The sequence below is a fragment of the Rosa chinensis genome, chromosome 6, assembly GCF_002994745.2.
Source record: "Rosa chinensis cultivar Old Blush chromosome 6, RchiOBHm-V2, whole genome shotgun sequence".
In the NCBI taxonomy this organism is placed as follows: domain Eukaryota; kingdom Viridiplantae; phylum Streptophyta; class Magnoliopsida; order Rosales; family Rosaceae; genus Rosa; species Rosa chinensis.
In genome coordinates this window covers 27,526,890-27,544,823 of record NC_037093.1, presented here as the reverse complement: position 1 = coordinate 27,544,823, position 17,934 = coordinate 27,526,890, and the positions used below count along the sequence as shown (strand labels likewise).

The 17,934-nt window shown below is 37.7% G+C and overlaps 1 protein-coding gene across 4 annotated transcripts; it reads right to left on the bottom strand.

Annotated features, from left to right (window-relative positions):
- Positions 1-1,171: 1,171 nt before the first annotated feature.
- LOC112169262 (glutamate receptor 2.8) lies at positions 1,172-10,161 on the bottom strand. Of its 4 annotated transcripts, XM_040508086.1 has the most exons (7): positions 9,990-10,161; positions 9,651-9,827; positions 4,584-5,036; positions 3,025-4,382; positions 2,577-2,889; positions 2,033-2,436; positions 1,172-1,800 (listed from the first exon to the last, which is right to left on the bottom strand). In XM_040508086.1, exons 3-7 carry the CDS (start codon positions 4,963-4,965, stop codon positions 1,294-1,296), a joined length of 2,964 nt encoding a protein of 987 aa, XP_040364020.1. In that variant the 5' UTR covers positions 4,966-5,036; positions 9,651-9,827; positions 9,990-10,161; the 3' UTR covers positions 1,172-1,293. The 4 variants fall into 4 exon arrangements, with proteins under 4 accessions (XP_040364020.1, XP_040364019.1, XP_040364021.1 ...); XM_040508085.1 differs by having other exon boundaries at positions 9,651-10,161; XM_040508087.1 differs by having other exon boundaries at positions 2,069-2,436; positions 9,651-10,161.
- Between the last annotated feature and the right edge of the window lie 7,773 nt (positions 10,162-17,934).

Genomic DNA, 17,934 nt, shown 5'->3' with positions numbered 1-17,934 from the left:
CAATAGTGCTGAGACGGGGAAGGTTGAGAGGATTTCTCAATTAATTCATATACTGTGAGCTGTACTCCACAGAATCTCATTAGTAGTGAGGTGATTCTTGACGTTATTCACCCATCGGTGATAACAAATGTCATTTGAATGTGGTTTAGTGAAGTCAGGTTTTTGCACGTTTGCATTCGACATTCAAAGATGAAGGAGAATAGATTAGTTTCGGAGTAAAAACTTCCACGACAACTAATATAAGGTTTCCGAGCCTTAATGCTACCAAGAAACCGATTTTCAAGAATATTTGGATTAGACCGAAACAATGATGTTGATATGGTCAAATTCTCATGCTCACGGACGCTCTTAGTCCGTAGCTTACGAATGCTCTTAGTCCGTAATATTTTTATGCTCACAAACACTCTTAGTTCGTGGTTTACGAACGCTCTTAGTTCGTAAAGCGTGAATCCCCACAATTCCGCTTATTTAAATACTCAAAACCACACATGTTCATATATTCATATATTTCAAAATTCTGCAGAAAATAAAAGGAATTTAAAATACATGAAAGCAGCAACTTTAATTACAAAAACTTACGTAATGGTTCTGGGCTTGAGAGCACGCGCGTGTTGGAGCACGCGTGTTGGGGCAGCAGCAGCAACAAGTGGCAGCAAACGGTGGCAGGTTCAGCAGCAGTTTCTGCAGCAGGTTCGCTTCTGAACAGCTCCCACTTCGAATGGTGTACAGGTCTCAAAACGACTACAATGGGGCTGAAATTTGGAGGTCAGATAGAAGAGGCAGAGACAAACAACTTTGATGAAGGAAATATTTTGATCTGAGGTCCCTATCAAGAGGTTTCGGAGCCTGCAAGCAGAAGGACGTGCACAGGAAAGGAGAAGGATGCAGTCGGTGTGTGTTGGTGCTGCAGGGGCAGCAGGGATGCATGTGCAGGAGCGTGTAGAAGCTGCAGGGGCAGGTGCGCAAGTGAGGCTAGCTCGTGCTAGGGCTTGCTGTAGGAGGCTGCGGCAGTTTTAGGGTTTTGATTTTTTCTTTCTTTCTTTTCGGCTAGGGTTAGGGCTCGTGCTGATAACATGTTGTAGGAGAATGAAATTGTGTATGTATTATTGATAATAGGAGCCCTTTAAATAGGGAGTTACAAGGTACCCAAAAAGGTAATAGAATCCGATTACAATTGAATACCTAGAACACATTCCTATTACAATTCTAAACCCTAGTTTGTAGAGGCATACATTATGTCGACATCCTTCAACAAGAAGTAGTTCTCCGAATACTTGAACTGTGATAGCAAACTCAAGAGTTGCAGCAGCTACTCATGGAGACCCTTGCTGCTTGTTGCTCTCCAGAACCAGAAAATACAGAATTTGAATTTCCCTGGTTCAAATTCTGGTGCACAGAACTTTCTGGGGAGGAGTTAGGTAAGGCATGAGTCACTTCATCTTCCTTTTCATTGATATTAAAAGTATGATAGCTCAGGTCTTTTTCATTGAAGATAGTCAACATTTTTTGAATCCTACACCAAATAGAGGCTTCTGAACTCCAGATAACCTTATGCCTGTAAATAAACGAAACTACAAATATTATCAGAGCTAGTATTGAAGCCCCCGCCACAATGAGAAATAAGACCCAAAAGCTATCAACACCAAGACCATTGCTATTAATGTTTGGGTTAGTCAAGTCTTGACAGCTGCTTTCTTTCTTGAACCATTTATTTTCAATTTTCATTATCTTGTCTCCCCCGGTCACGTTTAGGACTGCCTGTGAAACATCTTGTAGAAAAGGGGAACCTTTTGGAAACGCCTGCAAAACCAGAAGATCCAGATTATTTAAAGAATCATACAATACAATAGTGCAAATGGCCCGTTAATCGATATTTAATTAGGCTGATTGATCTTTTTCAAGAATTACGGTTCAGATCATTGCATCATATTGATTGTTAAGTCAACCACCAAAAATTTCTGTGAACTGTTTTAATTCTAATGGAGAGAAAAGGAGAACGCATACATGTCCAGCAAGAAAGGAGAAATCTTACAAAGGCAAAACCATCAGTTCTAAAGAAGGGTCCAACCATGGTATATTTGTTGCAATACTTTGCAAGAAAAAGCTTCAGGTTGGGAGTTTCATCAATAACACCAGCCACTCCACCATTTGCACTCCCTTTTGAAAGCGCGTCATCAATTTCTTCCACAGTTGTAAAACGCTTAAGCTTTGAATCATCAAAACCTTTTTGCTTCAACATGTCACGAACATAATTCCTTACATGACCAACTTTCTCCCCTTTCTTTAATAGATCCTTTATATCAGTAACGGTTGGCTGGAGTTTCTGGACGGTATATAGTGAAGTTAGACTGGCCGTGTAATTTATTGTCAGTACTAGTAGAACAAATATCCAGATAATCATCACAACTCTAGCCCAGTTGCTAACAACTCTTGCAGCTGTGCAATGCAGAAGGAAATCGTTATTTTCTTTAAAAAGGAAAAAGGAAAAAGATATATAGAGGTTGAAGTACTAATTCACTTATAAGGAACTGGATGCGAAAATCATTTTATATTAGATAGAGGCAATTGAAACTTACTCTGTGCAAAAACCATGGTGGAGAAAGAAAACCAAATACTGGTACCAACTTGATGTGAAGGAGGGCCCCGAAAGTGTTTATTAATTCGGTGTTCAAGAACCCAAACAACGAAACCAATGAAGAGGAAGAAACAAGCAGTTGTAAACCACAGGTCCCATCTCCAAGGCTTCAAGAAAGCCCATGCACTCTTTCTATTGCTATCTCTGACCGGTACAACCATGACTATACCAGCTTCTGTATATGGCATGGTAAAGTCTACAAACAAGGACCTATTTGCTGTAATTGTTGTATCTCCCACTATAGCATCAAAGTTCTGTCATGTAAAGATTATATTTGTTATCAATTCCTAGCAATGAACTTGAATGCCTCTGTTAACAATTTCTATCAAGTTGAAATATGATCATGAGCCACTGAATTATATCAAAGCTTTAAAAAAGTAAACTTTTACCCCAATAGAAACTTGATAGCACAAATCATTGTTATTGCCAGCAGTGGTGCCATCGGGCTTTGCAAAGGGAATAAATTCATAGGGAAGAGCATATGGCAATATCTCCAGCGCAGCCTCAAAGACATCAATACTGAACCCAGAGACATCTGTTATGTTTGTGCTTGGATCTTTTGTGATCTTAACGAACTCAGTAAAACCAACTTTCTGAGGAACTGCAATTCTCAACTTCTTGCCATTTGTTGGTATCTCCCATCCCTTGGGAACAGAAAGAGAATCTCCTGGCCATATAATGGGTCCCAGATTGCCATTGGAAATTGAACCTTTTCCTGTGTTTACTGAGGATCCCAACTTTTTACATAGTCCATTTTCTGGTGTCCAAAATCCGATTGTTCTTGTTGCACCACCATTTATGTTAACAATCTGAAAAGTTGAGGATTGAAGTTGCCTATCAACAAGTCTAAAATCTCCAGCAATGCCATTAAATCTAGTAGTTGAGAGTGCTTTGCATAGTTTTGGCCCATATTGAGAGACCGCCAAACTTTCAAGATCTGTCGAGTTGTTGGGAGCAGTATGTGACTTTTGGAAATCAATGTTACTTGTACTCCAAGTTACTTCTTCAATTGCTATGGCCAGTGCATGAGCAGCATCATAAGCCCATAGTGCAAAAACATCCAAGTTAGCAGAAAAACTGTTAGCTGGAGTGTCTTTTAGGAACTGCAGATGCCACCGTGGTATGAACTCTTGATGAAGTTCTTTTGTTTTTGGGACATAGGTTTGAACACCTAATATTCCGTCCAAGGAATTGAGGAATGAAAAGTCGTCCGTCATCCTTAATCTATTAGTTATCCCACTGGTCATGATCCAAACATATCCCTCGCTCATCATTCCAATTGCTTTTGCCTTGTAAAGTACCCTAGAGCATAGTGAGGTTGTCATGTGGACAAGAAAAACTCTAGTTTGCATTGTCATCAACTTGTAAAGCTCTTTTTCAATTTGATCATCAGTTGCGGATGGGGAAATGACACTACGGTAGGGAACCCGGGCCCCAACCTCATCCAAGGCATCAGTTAAGTATGGTATGATTGCCTCGCCGTATGCAGTGTCTATGTAGATCGGCACAACTTGTCTCCACCCAAAAGCTTTTACAATGGAACTTATAACTTCCACTTGGATTGAGTCATTTTGTGCAAATTGGAAAAAGTAGGAGCTCCGGATCGAAGTAAGTGAAGGGCTTGTTGAAGAAAATGATATGATGGGCACATGAGCTTCGTTTCCAAGATTAATAACGAAGCTCGTCTCCATTGTCGTCACTGGTCCAATGATGGCTCGAACTTTTTCATTCTTTATCAAATCAAGAGCTGTGTCCAAATGAACATATCTAATTTCAGATCAGAAGTAATATTTATAAAAAGTTAAAAACTAACAAAATGATTTATACAAAATTGAGAAGATCTATCATTCATTAATCATTATATATATATCAAGAGGATTTATTAAGAAAGAAAAAAAGAAAGAAATATATTTACACAGATAATAATAATAATAGATGTTATAGTTACCTGCGGCAGCTGCATGAACAACATTTCGTTTGGAGTCCCTAACTTTCAAGACCACCCTACTCTTGTAATGAGCATTAGACGCATAGAAGTCAAAGAGAGCCATTTTTATGCAGCTCAACCAAATTTTTTGAGCCCGTGAATGTATATGGTCATCCAAAACAACTCCCACATTTACTGGGATGATGGTTTTGCTTTGTGGCATAGCCAAGGTAATCGATGATGAAAGAAACAAAAAAAACATAAAACTCAGAGCAAGCTTATTTTCAAGGCTGGAAGGGTACTTAGCTTTGTTGATCATATTTTGACTCTTCTGAAGATGGCATAAGAATTTAAAAGCCCTTGTATATATATAGGTAAATCTTTTATCAGGTACCGCTACCATTGGCCTATCCTAGCTATATTCGGAAAGAACAAATATCCTTGTGCTTAGTTCAATGCATGTAGTCATAGTTCCTAAAACAAGATAAGCAAAACAATCCAAATTAGTTGAATGCGGCTAAAATCTAAAAAAGAATGCGAATAGAAGTGCAAGGTAATGTCAGAGAAAATCATTTGAAAATGGTGAGTGAAATGGTAAGAAATGGAATAGGGTCAAGAAATATTAGATTAAACTAACAGGAGAAATTTCAAGGAAATTTCAATCAAATTCCAAACTGCGTGAGACATAGTTTGATTGTCGATGGGTTTGATGGAGCATCAAAAGAGGAAGACACAATTTGTCCTGTATATGTTGTCCATCTCTCTAACTGGTATCTAAGTAATTAGAGATTAAAATTTCCAGCTGATGTCTCAATTCTATTGTTTGTCTTGTATACATTGTTCATCTTACTAGTAGTCTTCTTTTGATTTGAAGTGCATGTGCAGTTGTGCACCACATTTCTATTTTTTCACCACCAGAGTTCAATTTTAAAAGTAGTTCAAAAATACACAAAACCGTATCATATCCAATGACTGGTCTTGTTGAAGGGAACAAGATAACCCAAGTGTATGCCTACTGGAATGTCAACAATTGATGTTTTGTAACACAAACGATAAATCGGATTAGTACCTAACTTAATTAACTAACTTGCTAGACAGACTTCAGCAACTGTGAAAAATTACAATAACTCTTTCATAATCAAAACTCATTCAAGTAACAATGATATTACAAGGTGCATATACAATTAAGGATGACTATTTAAATAGTGGGAAAAACTAATAATTAATAAGCTACTTCTATCAAGCCATCAACAACATGTCAGTATAGCTGAGAAATTATATCAATTACTTCATTGGGCAATCTATTGAGTACGTTCTTGGTCTTCCAAGTAAGCTCAAGAGATCAATTTCTCTAGTCTACTCACCATAAATTTGACTCAGATCACCATTCTAGACCTAAAAAAGTAAACCCAAAATCAACATATGCAAGTAGAACTGTAGAACCTTTTTCTCTCCTATAACTCGAAGTGTACATCAGTATGGCCTGAATAGCTCGAGGGACTTGTGGGGTAGTTTGTTATCTTCCAGTCCCCTCAGTATAAATATAGAATATTCCGTTTGTTTTCCCCCATATATTCTTAAAACGTCATGTAATCTGGAAGATCTGAAAGATTAACAGACTAAAAAAAACAATCCAAACACACCTAAGTCACATCAACAACATTCGGATTGTCTTGCTGGAATTTCCTTTTCCATCTAACTCTTAAAGTCTGAAACTTTTTTGTATTTAGAACATGTATTACAAACCCAATACTTGAAAAATTTTCTGCAACAGACGATGAACTAATAATTCTAAACAAGTTGGGCATTCCATAAGTCGTTATCCACACATAACTTCCAGTCCTAATATCTCGTGCTTTTTCAAAAACACTGGACCAAATTAAAGGCAATGTTGAGACAATGAACCCTAGTCAGCATTGCCATCAGTTAGGAACTACTTGGAAATAATCAAAGGCTTGAATGATGGAACTTTATGGCTTTCAACTGTGAAGAGTGAGAACTGAAAATGCTGTGGATAAAGTCGATAACTTTGTTTCCAAAAGAACTAAAGTAGTAACAGAGACTCCGTTGGTAGGTTTTAAACTATAAATTACATAGTAACACATGACCAAAGATGTAAACACAGAAAACCTACTTACAAAAAGATTTATACAAATAAGGACATGAGCCCAGACCCAAAAGCCAAATGAATAAAGTCTGATTCCCAATTTTAATGGCAAATGACTAAAATACTCGAGTTTCATCATAATTTAAGGCACTGCCACTGTCCAATACCCAAACCTAAACCAAGTTTCATCAATTTCCAAACTCACTGATTTGGAAATCCTTCAAATTCTCCTTCCACAGTGAGAATTTTAGCTAGAAGCTTTAAGGGAAGATGATCAGTGACTCGAGGCGCTCCTAATAGGACCAGTTTCACTTGCGTAAGTGGCCGGAAAATGGAAAATTTCGCCGGAGAACACAATTGCTATAGTGATGATTTTGGCGAAAATTGATGGTTTTCTGGCCAAATCACCGTGACCCACGGGTACCAACGTGTAGAGGAGAAAGAGACGGTTCTTTCATGCGTGGTGGCGTGCTGTTTGGTTGCCGGATGCCGGAGAAATCAAGGAAAAATGGGAGAGGGCCAACGCGGGGGAGAGAGAGATCGGGAAAGAAGAGAGAGAAAAGTGGCTAGGTAGGTTTCTGACCTACCCACAGTAACTTTCCTAATTACCATGAATAGTAACTTTCGTATTTCGTTTATAACTTTTGCATACGAACCAAATATGCACGCGCTCGATTTAATGTCCTCTACGACTTTCATGAAGAAAAACTTTTCAAATTTTGACTCGGTCAAAAAGTCAACTTTTAGGGCCCCCTAAAATATCAAAACTTAAATAAATTGTATAGAAAATCGTCATTATTCCTCGTTTAATAACAACTAAAAATGAAAATTTTGATTTGGGGTGTAACAAAGGTTTTGTAGTTTACTTTGATATACATGAGGAGCATATTCATGAATTTAGTATCACTAAGGTTCTGTGGTTTACTTTGATATGATCGGCTACTGTCAATGATATGATCTGCTAATGTTCAAATTGAATTGATCTGCTACTTTATAGTTTATGTTAATGATATGATATTCATTGTTTATGGTTCAAATTGGCTACTGTGTGGAGGTGAAAAAGGGTGATGACACAAGAAATAATCGAACAAAACCAGTGAGAAGAAAAGTTCGGGCATGTAGGAAAAAGTGCAGTAGCAGATTTAAACGAGTATGAGTGCAGAGAGTGCAATAGCAGGATTGGACGAGTGTAGTAGCAGGATTAAGCGATGAAGAGTGCAGTGGCAGGACAAGAGTACAAGTGCAGTAGCAGAACTAGACGAGTATGAGTGTAGAGAGTGTAGTAGCGAGATTGGACGAGTGCAGTAGTAGGATTAAGCGATGACGAGTGCAATAGTAGGACACGAGTACAAATGCAGTAGCAGAACTGGACGAGTATGAGTGCAGTAGCAGATTGGATGGGTGCAGTAGCAGGATTAGGCGATGACGAGTGCAGTAGCAGAACACGAGTAGTAGAACTGGACGAGTATGAGTGCAGCGAGTGCAGTAGTAGGATTAGGCGATGATGAGTGCAGTAGCAGAACATGAGTAGCAGAACTAGACACGAGTACAAGTGCAGTAACAGAACTTGACGAGTATGAGTGCAGCGAGTGCAGTAGTAGGATTGGAAGAGTGCAATAGTAGTAGTAGGATTAGGCGATGAGATGAGAGTAGTAGAAGAGTGAGGTCTGAGATACTTTCCCTTAACAACATGTAGAAGAAAGTTTTTTTTTTTTTTTTGCTTTTGAGAAGTAACATAAATGGATTATTCTCAGAAGAAAAAAAAGTAATATAAACAGATTATTCTCAGAAAAAAAAAAAGTAACATAAAGGGATTATTCTTAGAAAAAGAAAAAAAAGTAATATAAAGGGATTAAAAGTGAAAATGAGTAGTTAAGGGAGAAAAAAAAAGTAACATAAATGGATTATTCTCAGAAAAAAAAATAATATAAAGGGATTAGAAGTCAAAATGAGTAATTAAGGGTAAAAAAATAAATTAACTCATGACATGTGGCTAGTGGAGAGCAGATTGTCTTTATTTGTAAGATTTAATCTTTATAAAGGGATTACAAGTCAAAATAAGTAGTTAAGGGTAAAAAAATAAATTAACTCATGACATGTGGCAAGTGGAGAGCAGATTATCCTTATTTGTGAGATTTAATCTTTATAAAGGGATTACAAGTCAAAATAAGTAGTTAAGGGTAAAAAAGTAAATTATCTCATGACATGTGGCAAGTGGAAAACATATTGTCCTTAAATGTTCAAAACCAAATGTTGTGGAGTATTTTGTGTTTTGAAATCCTATCAAAGGTAGTATATGTAGTTTGCTAAAGTTCTAAACTACAACAATAAACTGTAAACTAAATGACGGGTTATTTAGATGCCATTTGTCACAACAATATTCTGTATAAACCTTTATTTGTAGTGTTGGAAAAATGCGTGGTTATGATAAGGACCTTAATTTTAATTAAGTCAATTATTGAAAGTATTAAATTATAGTGATAGTGGACAATTTTATAAATACGATTCTAACTTCAAATTTCTACCTCAATTCTTTTCTCAATTCCTCTCTCTCTCTCTGTCACTCACACACGCACGCACGCACGCAATGATCATTAAGTGATTGATGATTCATAATTATAAGTTTCAACTTTATACGACTTCAGCAAAAGCTCGAATAAATTAGTGAAATCAAGAGTACTGACTTGGTACTCCAAGCTGAGGTACTCGATCAGCTAATTTCTTGCTTCATTTGTGTTTTGTGTTGGTGTGATTTATTTAATACAAGGAAAATGAATAGATGCAAACCAGATCATATATAAACACCTAAAGAGTTCTTAAGTAGATATCGGAAGAACTGATTAGTGAGAAAAAGAAGAAGAAGAAGGAGCCTTTGATAACATTCAAACAATTAACAATGGATGGAAAAAAAAAAGGCAAAAAATAAAAATAAAAAAATAAATAAAGCCCACAGACCAAGATCAGATCGATAGAGTTGGAACCTGCAGTAGCGCGCTGTTTGGGGAAGTCCGATCCCTCTGGTTTGAAGGAGCCTAGTTGTGCAAATTGGATGAGTGGTATAGACGTCCAAGAGGACAATGTTGATGCAGCTCACTCCATCTTCCAAAACCACGTATCAAAGTCAAGACCCACATGAACATTGACTGGTGCTGCCATGCCTGGGAAAGTATTACTACTACAGAATAAGAAAGACATAAAAACCAGGTCTGTACAATTCTTGAATATCATGCTTCAATCTCCTTGGATGGTTTTAGCCGATCATTCTTGATATCAAGGAATCAGAAGGAAACAAATTTATAAGCAAAAGAAGAACAATACACTGTTTCTGCTTGTGCTGTGTCCCCAAAAAGTATTTGGGTCAAAGACAATGTTTGGCCTTGCATGGATTCTTCCCGGTGAAGATGTATGTTATTTTCTAGAAATGGGATGTGTCTGAAGTATCAAACATTCAAGATTCATCTGTGAAATGGTCTAATATCATATCATCTAAAAGCTTATACTATTCTCCAGAAAGAAAAAGTCAATAACTTTGATAAAATCAAAGTAGACATATAAGTACTAGTCAACATTGCAACATGTGCTGGAGGTGTATAAAGTGGTAAGTTTCCTCTTCTTCATGGTTTTCAGTCTTTGTATTTGAAGCTCATAATTAACCCTTGTTACACATGCTATGCATATAGGCAATTATGGAAATAACTGTAAAAACAGAAATTAGAGAATAAGAAAGAGCCCAATTATTTCTCTGTTTGTGTAGAAAAAGGGTTCAACAGTCTACCTTGAAAAACAAAATACAATACAATCGGTCCCTTCAAACCCTGTTGAAGGATTTCGATATATTGTTTGTATAGGGAAATTAAATCAGATTTATGCCAGCTAGGAACCTGCATTGTTGTCATGGTCTTGTCCATAATTATTTGACTACTGTTGACGAATAGACCTACTCAAGGCGTATTCGATGCGAGTCTAAAAAACGTTATGAAGAGATGAAGAAAATGTAAGGATGACTAGGTATCGAAATTGAAGATTTAGAATAATACTAAACAAATTAAAAGATCTGACCTCCTGTTAATCAAAGCCCTCAATATTTTATTCATAAAAAGTCACAATTCCTATCAAGGCTGCCTATCCAAGAAATGGTTGTGTGGGAAGGTTATTTCTTGGTGCCCTCTCTATCTCCTAGAGATTGAGTACATATGACTCAAAAAGGGAAGACTAGACTAATTAAACAGCATACTCAACCTAGAAAGTGTTGGAGTGATTTAGTCTTATCTCACTCGCAGCTTTCATGGGTCAGCCATTTCATCAAGCACCTGCAAGGTGCAATAACACCACTTATCTAAGAATCTCATTTTTCTCAGTACGCTTTCTAACAAAAATTCATTTATGGCCAACAAGTTTTACATTTGGGAGTGTCTGCGTTATAGGCTCAAATACTTGTCTCTTTGCTAGTAAATCTAATTTAGCCTGGATGCATCTTTCCATTTAAGCAAATCTGCTCTTCGTCCACATTCTTCAACAAAGCGAGGTTCGATATCATCATATTCTATAATTCCTTTTTCAATAGAATATGCAAAGGCATCATCAATAGAAATAGAGTTTCTATTCATCGTCTCATGCACACTAGTGTAATTCATGGAGATCTCTCTATTTTCTGGAATTGGTTCTGACATTGGAGTGTCACCCAACGATGTCTCTTGAACATAGAGGTAGCGAACGGGCCACTAAGCACGAGCACGGCACGCTTAATAGAGGCCCGGCACGGCCCAAGCCCGTTAGTGGCCCAGCACGACCCGAGCACGTTAGAATAACGGGTCGGACTGGGCCTAAGAATATTGGCCCATTGGCCCGACCCGGCCCGAGCTCGTAATGGGCCTGGCACGGCCAGAGCACGACATATTGTGGGCCAGCCCGTTACAAACATAAAATTTCATTTTGTTTTTAAAAATATTAAAAAACTACAATGATGAGATTTGAATATGAGACATTTTTATTTAAAATCTCATGACAATTCCACTAATGCTTTCTTTTATATTGTCAAAATAATGAAACAAAACATTATATTCTTGTTTTGACATACGTATTTTTTCTAAATATTAAATATATGTTTATTAATAAAGACTAATCTCATAATAATACAACTATAGAATGAAGGAAAGAATAATAGATACTAAATCTTCATTATATTAATAAAGATTAATCTCACAATAATATACTAAAAACAATATATTTTGAGTTTTTTCTTTTTTTTCTTTCTTATAGTGGAATATAAAAAATTATTAGAAATCTAATCTTAAAAAGCTAAGATTAAGAAAAATGTTGTAGAACTTAATTTATTTTAATTTTCTAAATAGTTAAATAAAATTAATTTTTATTTGTTCAAATTAAGATTTTAAAATCGTGCTTTATAGTGGGTAGGCATGAGCACGGCCCGTTATTGACCTGGCACGAGCACGGTCCAGCACGATACTGGCTCGGGCCATGGGCCGGGCCGGGCTTAATGTTTAAGTAAATGGGCTGGCACGAGCCCGACATGATAATAAATGGACCGGCCCAAACACGACATAAAGCACGACTAGGCCCGCCCATTTGCCACCTCTACTTGGACATAACCATAATCCGAAATATCTTCATGAGACGGATTATTCACATCGATGATTAATGGATTATTTTGTGCCAAATTCGCTTTCTTTATTGGGTGAGAATTCATCGAACCTTTGGGCCTCCCTCGCTTCCTTGTAGGGAGCCCGACCAGAGCCACTGTGCCATCACCATTGTGGGCTGCGGCGCCGTACCCAATGACACTAGGGATGACACCATGTCCTCTATTTTTAGGGATTTCAATCCTTGCAGGTACGTTTGCAGCAAGTATGTGTGATCTCGTCTCTTTAGCGATATCAGAAAACGTGTCAAGCATCGAATCTGCTATATTATGAAGATCGAGAATTCTCCACAGTTCAATTTCGAACTGTGCGGTTCGGGGATCAAGATGAGACAAAGTGGGGACAAACCACGACAATTTTTGTCATTTCTGTTGAACATTTATGTTCTTATCTCTCCCAAACGAAGGGAAGACTGTCTCATCAAAGTGACAATCCATAAATCTAGCGGTAAAGAGATCGCCTGTCAAGGGTTCTAAGTAGCAGATAATAGTTGGAAAGTCGTATCCAACATAAATGCCTAATCGTCTTTGAGGACCCATTTGAGTGCACTGTGGCGACACAATTGGCACATAAACTGCACACCCAAATATGCATAAGTGTGAGACAGCAGGCTCATACCCAGTCACCATCTGGGATGCAGAAAAGGGTTGAGTGGTAGTGGGTCTCAGACGAATAAGCATAGCTGCATGCAATATTGCATAGCCCCAAGCAAAAATAGGGAGATTGGTGCGCATAACCAATGCTCTAGCAACCATTTGTAGTTGTTTAATGGCAATTTCTGCGAGATCATTTTGGGTGTGAACATGAGGAACTGGATGTTCAACTTCAATCCCAATGGACATGCAATAATCATTAAAAGTTTTTGCTGTAAACTCCCCAGCATTGTCAAGTCTTATAGACTTAATAGGACGATTAGGGTGGTGAGCCCTTAACTTAATAATTTGTACTAGGAGTTTAGCAAACGCAGCGTTCCTTGTGGACAATAGTATGACATGTGACTAGCATGTCGATGCATCAACTAACACCATAAAATATCTAAATGGTCCGCAGGTGGTTGAATAGGTCCACAAATATCACCTTGGATTCCTTGTAAGAATGGAATTTTTTTTTTAGTGTCCTTTGCATAGGATGGTCTCGATTCGAATTTTGCTAAAGGGCAGATTTTGCAGAACGAATGATGGGCTTTAAAAACAATCAATGAGGATTTTAGTTGAGCCATGAAGTTACAATTGACTTCAGAAATAGAAAGAGGAGTCAAAGAAGGGTTCCATGGCGTCAAAGCCATATTGTTGCTGCATAGGGTAGACAGTGCCGACCCTAAGTGGCCGGTCTTGCACAGTCTTGGCCCCGTGAGGCGCAGGTGCATCTCCTCGAACCAATTTTTAATTCTTACTTCTCTTTGTTCTGAAGAATGGATGTCCGTGTGAAGTTTTTATTATACGGATCATCATATCACGACCTGGGTGTCCCAAACAGTCATGCCAAAGCCTATATGTGTCGGAATCCCATAAGTCATCTCTCATGACATGGTTGGATGCAATAGTTAGAATAGTTGTTGCATACAACCCACTAGAGCGACACATAAGTTTCTCTAAGACTCGTTTATGTCCGTAGTCATTAGAGGAGATGCAAAGGAACTCTTGTCCATTCTCACAATGTGTTTCCACATGAAAACCATGGGCTCTTATATCTTTAAAGCTCAAAAGGGTTGTTTAAGCCCTAGTAGCATAGAGAGCTTTAGTGACATTAATGATTGTTCCATGCGGCAACAAGAATTGAGCTGGTCCTCGACCATGAATCAATTTAAATGACCCTTCCATCGTAGTCATTCAACATCGAGCATGCGTTATCTCAAGAAATAATTGCCTATTTCGAAGTATGGTGTGTGCAGTAGCACTATCCACGAGGCATTCTTGCTTTCCGGGAAACATACTTGAATGAATAAAGTTTGAATCAAAATCGACACTTTATTTCAATGAAAGCCAATGATTACATCAAAGTTTCTAAATCAAAATTTAATCCAAAAATGATAATCAAGTTTAGACAAGTAGTAGTTACTCAATCCTTTCAGTAACTCCAATTTGGTTGTGACCAGGTAAGGTAAGGCGAGATTTTGGTGGAGCTATGCTCACTTGTAAAACCATTCTCTCAGTTCAAATCTTTCCTAGACATCACAAATAATTTGGTGAGCCTAGTGAGAAAGAGTTATAACCACTTTCTTTGTTGATAATTTCCAAAATTTGGATGTGGATTGAAAAAAATGACATTTGTAGTTTATGAACCCCCTTAGTCCATAGCCTACGAACGCTCTTAGTCCGTAGTTTATGAACGCTCTTAGTTTGTAATCTAGCGTGAACTCCCCACGGTTCCACTTTGGTGAATCGAACCCACGTTATAAGAAAGGTGGGATGTAGAACAAGGGATTTTGTCAGTCCCTGAAGAAAAATAAAAAGAATTGAAATTTTAAAAAATAGGGAAAACTTACTTGTGAAAACTTATTAATTTCGGAGCTTGAAATTCTCAATACACCCGTGTGTTGGTGCTGCGTTTTCTCTTACAGTAGATAAGGTATCAAATACGCTCTCAATTACCTAAGTGCAATACGATTTTAACTTAGTATACGAAACGAAAATGATTAAAGTTCGAACCCTGTTTGCACTAAAATCCCGGAAGTAATGCCAATCGAGGCGAAACTTCATCCGAGACCACCCGAGGTCTCCAGAATATTTATACGATCAATATATCAAAATTATAAGTCGATCGGACGACAGAATCCTCACGGATCGAAAATCGATCGTTCTGAAAACCCTAAAACCCTAAAAATCATAACTTGCTCATACGATTTTCAAAAATTATGCATTGTGTATCGACATGTTCATATCGATGTGTAGATTAAAAGAGGGACAAAAACTATCTATAGGGTGGGCGGAAGTTGCCTGAAACTGTCGCCACGCGCTGCCGTCAAACTCAAAATTTGGCCATAATTCCTAAACCAAAAATCTTCTTCACACATGTACAACAACTTTCCCAACTATACTGAAGTCAAATTGTAAGCCAATTGATCGAATTTTAACTTGGAAGAAAGAGGGCCGATTGAAACCCTAGAATTTCAAATCCTCGATTCGTCCTCCACAAGTGAAATTGTTGCAAACCACCTTGGGGAAACCTTCTACGACCTTTGGGCTACAAAACCCCTCAAGAAACTCCGCCTATGGTGGCCGGAATCTCCAGTTCCGACGAAGGCAATTTGCAGCTCCACCATGGTCTCTTCTAGTTGATGTAGCTCCTTCCACAACTCGAATCTTGTTTCAATTCTTCCACAGACTTTTAGAGGAGGATGAGACGAAGAGAACCCAAGTTGTTTGACGTCCTATGTTGGCCGGAGGAGGGAGAAATGGCTGGAAAACGTGGAAGAGGGAAAACTGGGCTCGGGGAGAGAGAGAGAGAGAGAGAGAGAGAGAGAGAGAGAGAGAGAGAGAGAGAGCAGACACTAGTACAAAATCGAAAATAGACAACGTTACCTAGATAACGGTTTAATAAAAAAAGTTGTTGTTTTTTTTTTTTACAAAGGTATAGTCAAAACCGTTATCTATAGATATTAAAAAAGTGTTGGTCCCTTGGTTAAAAATTTTCTCATTTTACTTGAACAACAGTGTGGTCGAAACCGTTATCTATAGATAGTAACAAAGTGTTGGCCCCTTGGTAGAAATTTGTGAATTGGAAAACTGTCCTTCTTTGCAATTTTTACAAAGTTTCTGTCACACCCCGAATTTTGAATAAATAAATTCAAATCTGAAACGCGATAACTTAACAAGCACAAGAAAAACACATAGAAAAATTTTCAATTAAATTAAGTAACTAAACAAACTGAGCTCACAATGTCAATACCAACTCGTTCTTTAGAGTCACATATTACATTACAGATAATTTACAAAATAAACTGAATGACAATTCAATAAGTAAACACACCAACCACAACTCATTACACAACGGAAGACTTAAATCTAAGAGTACCCTTCGACGTCCACGCTACCGAACGTACCCCTCAGCTTCGACGACGATTAAATCGATATTCTAACCTGCACAAAAACCCCTACACCATAGAATAGTGCACTGGGATTGAATAAAACAAACCCGGTAAGCTTTTTAAGCCCGTATGAGTAAACCCAAATAAAGTGACTCACGTCACGCATGCTTATAATTTCTCAACTCATGAGAAGAATTAAAGCAACAATATTTAATTCCACAACACAACCAAACATCAAATTCATAACATATCATCTCAACGACAAATCACACTCACTTCCCCTCAACATAAAGCATTTGTCAAAACGATGACCTCACAACTCATTCACAACTCACTACAAGTCTCAAACCACAACCGCACTTACAATTGAATTAAGTAAAATTAGTAATCCCTGCATGGAAACTTAGTTTAGGAGATCACATTAAAAACAAACAATACAAATCATATAAATTCCTGCATGGAGTTTAGTTCAGGAATTTACATTAAAACAAACAATTCAAAAAGTGGTAATCCCTGCATATAACTTAGTTCAGGAGATTACATTAACACAAACAATACAAAAAGTAGTAATCCCTGCATATAACTTAGTTCAGGAGATTACAATTAAAGAAAACAATAGAATTCATAGAAATCCCAATCTCACGTAAACACAAACGAAAAACCCCCAAAACCTTCCCTGAACAACGACAGACTCGAGCTCAACTGAATCGTAACCTGTCACCTCTGTCGAGGTTCAACCTTACGACCAAACTTCAAACCCTTTGGTCCTCAGAATAGAAATCCAGGTTACCATTGTAACCTTCAAACTTCAGACCCTTCGGTCCTCAGAATAGAAATCCAAGTTACCACTGTAACCTTCAAACTTCAGACCCTTCGGTCCTCAGAATAGAAATCCAGGTTACCACTGTAGCCATCAAACTTCAAAATAGAAATCCAGGTTACCACTATAACCTTCAAACTTCAGACCTTCGGTCCTCAGAATAGAAATCTAGGTTACCACTGTAACCTTCAAACTTCAGACATTTAAAGAAATCCCACACGACTCACAAATGTCACAAGTTTAGTCCAAATCACTCTTTCAACAATATAAGTCATCAAAATTCCACATATCACAATGCCACACAATCCAGATATATATTCCACGTAAATATATATATATACGTAGTCATTCACGCAGGAATGACCACCAATACCAACTATAGTTCATACGCATTAAAACCAAGAAATTCATTTTATACTTAACTTTATTTTCATTACCTGTGAGCCGTAGCCCTATGAACCGTAGTCGATCAAGTTCATATTATTTCAAACAAAACTTTATTTTGAAAACGATTTACAATTATCAATCAATTCTGACGATTAAATAACTCGGTTCGTAAATGAACCACATGAGATTTACTCACCTCCAAATCCTGCTGCGTCTTCACACAAAACCAAGACAAGCGCAAAATCATCCATACTCCGCTCACACAATTCCGTCAATCACCTAATCACATCAAGGTTACACTCAATACAACACAAACCACACAATTCACAAAACACAATTATACGACCACACAATTCACAAAACACAATTAT

Bases quoted from the DNA above. Each gene is read 5' to 3' on its own strand.
- LOC112169262 (XM_040508085.1), bottom strand. From the start codon at position 4,965: ATGGTAGCGGTACCTGATAAAAGATTTACCTATATATATACAAGGGCT. The intron at 4,383-4,583 runs GTAACTATAACA...ATTTGGACACAG, and splicing joins TGTTCATGCAGCTGCCGCAG to CTCTTGATTTGATAAAGAAT. The intron at 2,890-3,024 runs GTAAAAGTTTAC...TTTACATGACAG, and splicing joins GCTATCAAGTTTCTATTGGG to AACTTTGATGCTATAGTGGG.